Source organism: Styela clava, chromosome 4, assembly GCF_964204865.1.
Source record: "Styela clava chromosome 4, kaStyClav1.hap1.2, whole genome shotgun sequence".
NCBI classification, from domain to species: domain Eukaryota; kingdom Metazoa; phylum Chordata; class Ascidiacea; order Stolidobranchia; family Styelidae; genus Styela; species Styela clava.
This window is the reverse complement of record NC_135253.1, coordinates 1469518-1480276: the sequence shown is the minus strand read 5'-3', so window position 1 is coordinate 1480276 and position 10759 is coordinate 1469518. Positions and strand designations below refer to the sequence as shown.

The following is a 10759-nucleotide window of genomic DNA, read 5'->3' as shown; positions in this document are numbered from 1 at the left end:
AACAATTCTACAAAAAAATATATTCAATTATTAAAGAATTGGTCATATTGAAATTTGGAACTAAAATAATGCAAATTCTCAAGATGGACATTGGCACAAAATAACAAGTCATTTATCAAAATCACATCACATACTGATTTTGATAAAATAATTTATAACTCAGAGGTCTATAAGATAGTCTCTGTCCCGATCAATACCAAAAATGAGATGACATCCACTGACTGTATAAAAATTCTGTAGGGAATCTTTTTGGCTCATCTGCTTTCTCATGAGTTTTCATGGGTGGCCAGATTAACGAAGCTTAATAAGTGATAGTTCTTACAAACTGAGCAACAATGAAAAAAACATAAAATGAAAGCTGTGCATAAAAACTATTCTGACCAACATTTGTTGGTTATATACCTCTTCTATATGCATATTAAGATTGACATATTGTCGTTAAATTAGTTATCTATTTACTATATGATGATTGCAATTACAATACAGTGCCTCAAAAATTTTTTGTTGAAAAAATAATCAGAATCATCCTTTCACAGCTACAAAAAATAAATTAGAAAATATAGCGGAAGAAAATCACTGAATTTTCAAAGAAATAAAAAGTAAACATTCAATCATCATGTTCTTGCATATATAGACTATTACCTAACAATTTTATCTATTAACAAAATAAGGCATGACAAACATATATATAAAGTGATACAATTCGATCATAGTACATTGTAACACATGCAGTTATAAATAGCAATGGCTATTGAACCTTCTTCAACAACCAGGAATAAGAATATGTTGATCCATATTCACATTTGTAAAAAAGATTTTTCTAGATTATTTCGATTTATCATTATCCAAGAGACTACCATTTGATGTGGTACATGTTGTTTTCAATGCTGACTTATTAATGTTAACAGTAGAAAGTTTGAGATTTTCTTTTTCGAAAAGTGTATCAGTTAATTTGCCAGTCGTATATATTGAGCCTATAAGGTTGTACCAAATGTTTGCAAGTACCCCTGGATGCTTTTCCTCCTTTTGATCTTGCTCATTTGTTGAACATTGAGTCGCATTTGTGAGATTATTGTATTCATCTTCTAATTTTTGTAATTTGTTTCTGATTTTTTCAGAGTCTTTTTTCAGCTTTTCAAGTTCTTTGATTTCTGCAGAATCTAATTTGTTAGCTCTGATAAAGTTTTCTTGATCCAAAATTGAAGTTGCTCGATCCAATTCCTCCATGAGAACAGTTCGTTCTTTTATATTTTCAACACATCTTCGCATTTGATGGGCGACCGCCTCAGGATTGACATTAGTAGGGAGGGGTGGGCAATTACATTTTCTTCTTATCTCCAAAACCTATGCAAAAAATAAGTTCATGTAAATTAAAATAACATAGTGAAAAAAGCAACACTTGGAACGAATTTTAAAGTTTAATATACATCCACTGTTTAGCCATTAATAAACTAACAAAAGCCCCTTTTATATTAAAAACAAGATTTAAATTCTCACCTCTGGCAATTTCTCTTCCAAAATTGCAGATCTCTTCTGATTGCTGGGATGTGTTGATAAAAAATCGAAATCATCAGCATCACCGTTTCCTTCCAAAGCCTCCTTCATTGCCATCTTCTCCCATAACAAAACACTCCATCTAAATAAATACCATAATATCAGTCATATTGCATCTCAGTGATAGATAGAACTAACACAAACTAGAATTGCCAGTGTTGTTGAGACCCAAATTTGAAAAAATAAGCAACAAAAAAGAAATAACCTGGGATCAAAACATGCTTTGGCTGCTAAAAGTAGTCCAACTTCATCAGCTTCTACCTCCAATTTTCTTCCGTAGGGAAGGTTGAATCCATATTCGAATAACAATGGGTAAACATATTGTTGAATTGAATACACCAGAAATGCCAAAAAATCCTCAAAATAGAACCAAATAAAAGCCAGCAGTGGAACCATCAGTAACTCTCCGAATGCAAGATAGCTTTGTTGTTCCTTTAAAAACAAATGTTAATTAATAACAGTCACACAAAATAGTTTGTTACAATAATTGCAAAATGTGATCATTATAAATCATAATAAAATTGAATGAACGAAATTGATAAAACAAATTGAAATTTACTCGCAAACAAAAAAGAACCTTAAATAAAACATTGAATTGGTTTCTTCTCTCTAGAATTGGATTTCTATAAAACATACCTGAGAATGCCCAAGAATTGCATGTGACATTTCATGTCCAAGTATGACAGCCATCTCCTCCCACGTATTGAGCATTTTTAACATTCCTGATGAAGAATTTATTAATATCATTCATAGAGTCATAAAGTCACTAACGCCCAAAATAAATTCAGTGTATCAGTTGTGAGTTATTCCCAAAATTTCAAATGAATACTAATTTCACAAAGTCATATGAAATATAATGTTGTTCAATTTAATACATTTTCAAACCCATGCGACAACTATATCTGTTTATTTGATAATATTTAACATCACAATTTTATATGGAGACACAGGATTGTGTTTAGTAGACCAACCTAACCTAACACCTGTGTAAACATTTCAAGTCCTCAAAGAGTGAATTCTTGACCAACCTGTGAAAACAAAAATGTGACCGTTCGGGAGCACAAAAGCATTGGTTACTTCAGGATCATCTATCACATGCAGGGTCCATGTTGTATTCTTGACTGTTTCAATATCAGTGTTTCCTTCAACAAGTTGTTTTACCAAAATTTGATTTTTTTGAAAGATAGGATGAGATTCTTCAACAAACTTGCCTTTAAAATTAACCATCAATTGTTCATAATCAAGTTCAGATAAGGCAACCACTTGATCACGAGTAAAAGTGATCCATCTTTTCCTACCGGTAATCGGACAAGTGTCATAGTGAACATAGGAATAATATCCAATAGCAGGAGTCAGTACAGCCATTGAAGTAAATATAATCTTATGTTTTTGCATCTGTACTCGAATATGTTCAGGAAGCTTATCATAAACTTTTCTAAATGTTCGTCCAAAGATAATGCTTGCACCTTTGAGTACTTTCACTCCATGCGCTTTGAAAATCAAAGCAAAGATAGGATTGATTCCCTGGCGATTAGTTGTGTGAAATAGCCTTTTGCATTTGGATAGTGCAAAATTCGTTTTCCTATATTTTGTAGAAACGTGATCTCGATTATTGAAAAACGGTTTGAATTTTGCACTTCTACTGTACTGAAGCAATCCAGACCTCATTGAAAGGAGCATATCTACTTTATGCGATATTTCAGAAAATCCTGGAATCTAAAAAGTTCGATAATAGTAAACATGAGATGTCAGGATGTGTAGTGAACAGTAGGGTGGCTTACCCACTTTGCGGCCACGATCTATTTGCGGCCATCAACTTCATCGATCTAATTAATGCTGAAAAATTAACGAACCGTGACGATATTTCCCGCGTGTTATCGTCCACTTGTCCCTAATAGCGCTGCGAAATTACACTAAAATGCGGCCACAAACATCTGACCGAAAACCTGACCGAAGAAAAAAAAACGTACCATTTTTTCATGTCGCCAACTACCCATTGTCCGTTTAAAAAAACTTGAAAATCCATACAAATATAAGAGATATAAAGATGAAACTTGGCAAGGGGGTAGAGTTGTGTTTCTTATACCCATCTTACGTCAATAATATTTTGTCGATTGCTGTGATGCGGTGCTTCGTACAGTTGTATATAATTTGACGAGTTTTGTTCGAAATGACCGTGTTCTTGAAATATATGACAGTTAGAAATACAATTAGAAGCCCAATTTTTTCACGCATGGCTGCGTACCGTATGCTCTAGTCTCGACGCAGCAGAAACGATGTTCAAGGCTTGAAATATGTGGTCGTACACAGGTCGTTCGGTCGCAAATATGTCTTCCGAGTGTCGTACTTTGGTGGTTTGTATAGCTTTAACCCCTGGCAGCCTGGTCGTAGTTAATTCGAGGTTTAGCGTGTAGAATAAATGCCTATGCACCTACGGTGAGAAAATTAATGTAGGAATGTTACAAAACGCGCTTTTTCGCGCCAAAAAATGTACGCACCACATCTGCTAAGTACCGTAACGCCGTGTCAGAATACCGCTCATAAAAACGACTACGGACTGCTTGCTGTTGTTTGGAATTTCATGAAATTTGGACATAACTTAGATAAAATGCGCAACTATGATTTGGTATTCGAATTTTTTCATTAGCGCATAAATTTCCCAACATTTGGGGCTTTTAAAAATTACGCTAAAGTTATACGTACTGCAAATTAATGATATTGTCTATGGACACCAATAAAATATATATGGACGCATGTATGTCATTCCTAACTTGATACTTACCAATTTTTATGAAGTTTGTTCAATCAGAACATCGTTAATTATTACCCGCAACGAGGCACTGTCAAACTAATATGCTCAACTCCAGGGTTGATTTGCGACGATCTTCCGACGGCCTCAATGATCGTTGCCAGAATAAAATCCTAAAGTAATCTGAATTTTCTTAGATGTGACGCACATCGAAAAATTAAAGATTGATATGTGTTTTTTTTTTCATATTTATTAAAGTTCTTATTGAAAAAAGTCAATTCGCATACGTTTACGAAACGGTACAAATTAATTCAAGGCACGAGAAGTATGATCTTAGCACGCGTCGGTCAACGCGCATCAGTTATCGACTGAATGCCGACATTTTCCCTCGCAGCGATTTCTCTCGTTTTGTGTTTCACTAAGCGCGGTAAATCTCCTACGAGTTAAGGAATATTAAATGATAATTAATCGTTCATTAAGGTCGGATATGAAAAACGCTAAATCAGTTAATTGCCGCGTATGCGGGGACTTGCGTATTGGGAAAGTCGTTGCCGACCAGAGGTTATGTAAAGTTCAGAAACTTTCTCGTACATAATTAATTGAAAAGCAGCTAATATCGTTAAAAAGAATTTGTAAACTTTTTTGCATTACGTTCTTCTATTCACAATACTGCAATAACTTTTCGTTCAAAATTTTTTTCGATTACCTCCAAAAATAGCCGAGATACATTCTGTTGTTTATCGGTCTGACATTCTCGCGGTCACAGTTTTTGAGTCGGCGCAATACAATCCTTATGGAAAAAATTGGCCTATCGGGCGGTACTTAAATGCAGATATCTCCGTTAATTCTTGACCATTTTTTGCAAACTTGGTATTGTTTTCTTATTTTCACTTAGATCTATCCACTGGTGCAGTTTTTATTTAAATCGGATGAACTTTAATTTTTTTGTAACATACCTAATTAATGGGTTAGAAATATTGCTTTTTGTTTTATAGCGGTTTGAATGAAATCGTCCTCAGACTGGCTACACCACCAGACCACCCTAGACTAGCATTTTTGAATTTTTCTATTTCTGTATTCATAACAAAATAGCTTCTGAAACTGAACATGCTTTTGTCGTGACATGATTTTGTCTTGCAGTCTTGGGCAGTGGTTGTCAAACTTTTTTCAGTTTGCATGCCTAGGCTAGGCCTACTAGCTACTGTAATACCGTAGGCTAACTGCTAAAAAAAACTAAACTGCACTGAATGCAATCTTTTGATATTATCTAAACTCTGAAACTAGCTATTACAGTCAGTACGGTACTGAAGTACGGTACCAGTACCGGTACCGTACCGTACCGGTATTACACTTCCTCGACTTCTGACAAACTGGCTTTTTCCAGTTTCCTGTTTGGGTGAACGATTGACAATTGACACAAATAATGGTAAGTACCGGTATCCAGGTCCGTATGTTATTGCACTCAAATGAGAAAATTAACGGTTCCTCTGACGGGTGGAATATCTACATAAACCTATCGGAATTTACCTATGTAATTCTGACGCATTCATGCGTGACCAACGGTTACCAGGCGACGAAAACTGCAGGTATACGCGCTAACCGGGACTACAGGTTTGTTACATTATTTTTGTCTACTGCTTGACGTAACGGTGCAAGATAACTATATATTGTATCGCTTTTGGATGCAGGAACAAAGCGAATATCAATAAGGATACTTCAGGTTCCCGAATAGGAAGTGAACGGCGACAAAGGTGTGCAGCGTGTCGCAGAAATAACAGCGATGGAACGAATACTAAATGAGTATTTAACTATATAACATGTGTCAATAGTTTGCAGGGTAACTTACTATGATCATATCAATGTTCAACGTATTTAAACATTCATTTATTGGCATATTTTTGTTTTGTTCTCTCTGTGTGTATACTGTTTTAACAATGCTGGCTACGTCAATATATCGATTAGGATACAGACCTGTTCACATGTGATTAGTGTTTTTCTTGATAATTGTTTTTATGAGTGTCCGCACATCGAATTTGCCGTCATGATTTTGCGTTTGTTTGTATATTAAACTCACTTATCACCTTTTCCGCAATGCCCCATCTAGCAATCAGTGTAGTTTTTCATGGCTTGGTTCTTCTTGAAGCTTTCATGGCTTCATGACTCATGAGTATGACTATCTTTGCCAATTTATTACATTCCACTCCCCACAATATCTTTGCTTGAGAATATGTTGGTTTTGCTTGCTCTCCAGAATTCTCCATCTTTAATTTATGTCTGTTATGGAGTTTTCAAAATAAACTATCTATCTAAGGCGTGAAATCCAACGGGCCCAAATGACTACATTTTATCAGTGGTAAGTATCCATATGTTTGCCAATAGTTTTTTTATTTGTGGAATTGCTCTATTTTTGATATGTAATTTAACTCTTGTAATGCTCTTTATTGTGTTTTTTTCCTGACTTACACTTATGCACTGTACCACTGCACTTCTTCATTGGTGAAATAAACTGAAATATTTAATTTCTGAAAGTATCCGACGTGTTGTCATGTCAAAAAAATTGCAAGAAATTTATTTTTTAGGCAAACCAGTTAGAGATCCCTGCCATCCAGACTATATTCTATCAATTTTTGTATATTCGGCCGCCTCAAGTAAATCCGATTTGAAAAGACTTTCCAGATACAGCAGTGTAAAAGATAGAAGTGTGCATATCAATCAATCGTTTATTTGTTTTCACAAAAACAAGTTGAAATAAAAACGGATACAATGAATAAATATACAGTACAGTTCGCATAAAAAAGCAAAAAGTCATAAAATAGAAATCCAAAAGCAGTCGATACTGCAGCTTCATCTCATAGTGAATGCAACCGCCAAAGAAAATCAATTGGACTTACTCGAGGAGTAAAATTTACGAATCAGAAAAGAGAAAGATGAAGCTTTAGACAAATTAGTCAATTTAGAAAACTTTGTGGCAGAACTTTTGCAGCTTAGAATGGAGAGAAATGAGGCAGTGGAAAAACTAGAAAATTTTAACATTTTCAGTTACAAGAACTTGAGCAAATAGCCAAAAAAATTCATTTACTATACTGGTTAACCAGTAGAAACATTTGATGTTATGTTCAATTTCCTCTGCCCCTGTTTGCCAGATTCGTGCCATTGTAAAATGCTCATGACCCTCATGAAACTAAGCTTAAACGAACATTTTGATACGTTAGCAGACATATTCGATTTGTCCAAATCAAATCTTGACAGCGCATTCTGGCGCTGGATTGATTTAACCAAAAACAAAATGTCGTTTCTGATTTGTTGGACTGTGAAGCAAATATTAAAACACTACCACCACTTTTTCGACAATACTTCCCAAGATTGGCATCATAGACTGCTGTGAAGTATTTATCAATAGACCGAAACGATTACTTGCCCGAGCCCAAGTATACTCTAGTTACAAAAAACATTCCACTGTCAAATTTTTAATAGCTTGTACACCGAACGCTGGAACGGTTTAATTTTGTATGCTTCCAAACTCTTCCTGTTTTTCATGGCATCTTTTGTGTATATTCCAGGTGTATTGATGAGATATTAATATATGTCAGGTTATTCAACCTTTGGCCATAGAGATGTTTCATCCACTCATGCATCCTGTGGTGACATATAGCCTAGGTTCATTCTTCCAAGTAAGACATCTTAAATTTTTCTCAAAGTAGGCTAGCGTTTTTTTTGTATTGAAATCCGGGTGGTGAATGCTATATACAGAAGCTGACGACGCCATTATATGGATTAATGCACAACAATAAAAAGGAGATTATTTATAGTCTATATACGCGTTACGTACAGTACCATATGCTGTTAAAAATCTGGAAATGACAGGCAAAAAACTGTTACAGAACCAGGCAAACCAAAAATACTGCAGTTCTAACACCCTGTCTCATCGTAACATATTATCATAAAGCCTTGTACTATTAAGCTACAGGAACAAACAAATGCCGTGCAAACATAGGCTATACCAACTAACGCTACAAAATAGATAGGCTATGCTTTCAAACACAACTGCAGGAAACGAACGCGCAAAACAGTTCACGGCAGACGACAGTCCAGCGAGATATACCTGCAGTTTCGGTCGAGCGACTTTGTCACGTGGTTATGACGTCACGCGAAATTTGAGATGATGATCTTGCTCCGTCGAACGCGGGAGGAGCACTAATAAAAATAACATTTTCGTGTTGCGTCACCTAGTGGATGTAAATTCAAGGTGGTTCAGAACATGAGGAATTATTTTTGTGATTCAACCAGAGCTCATGGATCTTTCCCCACCTTTGACCCCCAAAAATTTCTTTCTATACTTTACTCTTGCAAAATTTTCGGGGCTATTTTAAGAGTGCTTTCACGAGTTGGCGCCTGTAAAATGGGGTATGTTTTTCAAACCATCATTCTGATACATCGCATACAACAATCTGTTTTTTAAAAGTACCGGTAAAGAATTTTAGCCTAGTCTATCACAGCTATTTCTACACTTATTTCTTATTACTGCAATTAAATTAAAACTCACAGGAAGACAGAGTGATCATTGAATTATCTGATTTATATATATTTAAGTTTCCGAAACACAACTGAAAACTAACAAATAGAGTATAAAAACGTGAAACGAGGTAATGTTTACGACCACACTTGGAAATCTGTCTGAGCTATATATGCTCACTGAATGAGAAAAGTGTCTGAGCGGATGCGAAAAGGCAGCATTGTTACCTTTTTTTTTTGCTTCTTGCTGATTGGCCAATGTCACGAAGAAAACAAAGAAGTCCATGCTCGTGGAAGGTCCATTGTTTCTCAACCTGAATTATTTAACCAGTCTATTAATTATGCAAAAATAAATATAGTTTATCGCAGATATACAAACTGACACATTTTAACTTTTGCGAGCCTGCCGAGCCCCAACAACATTTCTGCTAGCTCCCGTCGAACCCCTTCGTTTTAAATGGTTGAAACTAGGAGCGCAATCAGAAACGCATAGGGGTCATATATCCGCGCAAAGTTATAGAAACGGATATTTATGTTGTAATCTGAGATCATTGTGGTGTAATATGTGTGGAAATAAACATTGTTGTGTGAGAAGGGTGTCGGCTGCATGGGGAAGCATCAGATACTTTTTAGCTAGGTTGTGGGAACGAAAGTTGATAATGCAAACATTGTCACGTTGGAAATCCGCCTTTGATATGTCGTCCGAAAAATTTGGTAGCTCAAGTCATTTGATTCTCAAACTTCAAACTGCTTACTGCATCGAAATGCGAATAAAAGCGTTTGTCCATTGTTGATATCGAGGTTGTCCAGAACGACTGGTAATTTGGGGTAAAGCTGTGTGTGGAGGGACTGGAGTTGTACTATTTTTTATTGTTTTGTATTTTATTTATATTTCGTGTCTAGTTATTGCATATGCATTGGTGTGTGGAGTCTGAGCCTAATTCGCCCGACAGTTGGTTTCGGTTACTCCTGAACTGTGCTGCGGATTCGCAGTGCCATTCTTCTTGCTTCTGCTGTCGCTGGGTAAGGACCGTATTTTGTCGCTCTTATTTTATCTGCTTTAAGCGTGGATTTTACACTATTTTAATAAAGTCTCTTCGTTTGCATCGTGAACTTCGAACCTATTTGTGTGTCTTCGCAGCACACTGGATCTTCTGAACTAATTATTACAGTATTACTAGACTGTATTAGTGGCGAGCACCTACCGGTATTCCGGTTAAGTCGTACTGTTGCACTGTGTAATGACATATCAAAATATTCTTTGTCACATAATCATCACGCCCGGATTTTATATTATTCATGTACACTTACTTCCTATCTTCAACTTGTCTGTAAACTTGAGTTACATTTTATAAGTGGACTACGAATAGGGTTTGTGTCGCACAAATATTTAGCTTAGGACGTTTGGTCATATAATAACCTAACTAAGCCAATGATTCCCAAAGTGGGCGATATCGCCCCCCGGCGGGCGAAGACGATACAGAAGGGGCCCGCCGTTTTGTTAATATGGCCCGCGTCGCCTTCGGAGAGTAATCAAAAAATCGTATTCTGGTTTGCTTTTCATAAAATTAATCAGAAAATGTTTGTGACGTATTGTTATATCACTACTGCTGAATTGACTAGTATTATGGCTAGCTGAGGCTGATGGTTAGCGAAGTTAAATGGTGTTGTTATGGGCAGTTTAAATTGTTATCTGGCTTTCTATCGTTTGGTCGGGAATATATGCTAACAATATAGGCATCATAGATAACTAAAATCCAGATGCGGAGTCCACTAGCCTAGGTTGGCAATGCATGATAATTACGTGTTTACACAATAGAAGTGTTTGTTTCGTATTGCACTGCTTAACTGTTCTTGGCACTATCGTGGCCCGCGAACAATGCAAAAATAATTTTGTGGCCCCCGGAGTCGACAACCTTGGACCACCCTGGTGTAGATGTTGGT

General features: G+C 36.1%; 1 protein-coding gene across 2 annotated transcripts; it reads right to left on the bottom strand.

Moving 5' to 3' along the window:
* Positions 1-5: 5 nt before the first annotated feature.
* Positions 6-5119, bottom strand: LOC120325710 (metalloendopeptidase OMA1, mitochondrial-like). Of its 2 annotated transcripts, none has more exons than XM_039391821.2 (6): positions 3800-5119; positions 2583-3270; positions 2191-2276; positions 1760-1986; positions 1498-1636; positions 6-1344 (listed from the first exon to the last, which is right to left on the bottom strand). In XM_039391821.2, the coding sequence occupies exons 2-6, from the start codon at positions 3232-3234 to the stop codon at positions 826-828; spliced, it is 1623 nt and encodes a 540-aa protein (XP_039247755.2). In that variant the 5' UTR covers positions 3235-3270; positions 3800-5119; the 3' UTR covers positions 6-825. The 2 variants fall into 2 exon arrangements, with proteins under 2 accessions (XP_039247755.2, XP_039247754.2); XM_039391820.2 differs by lacking the exon at positions 3800-5119 and adding an exon at positions 3525-3781.
* Positions 5120-10759: the final 5640 nt, after the last annotated feature.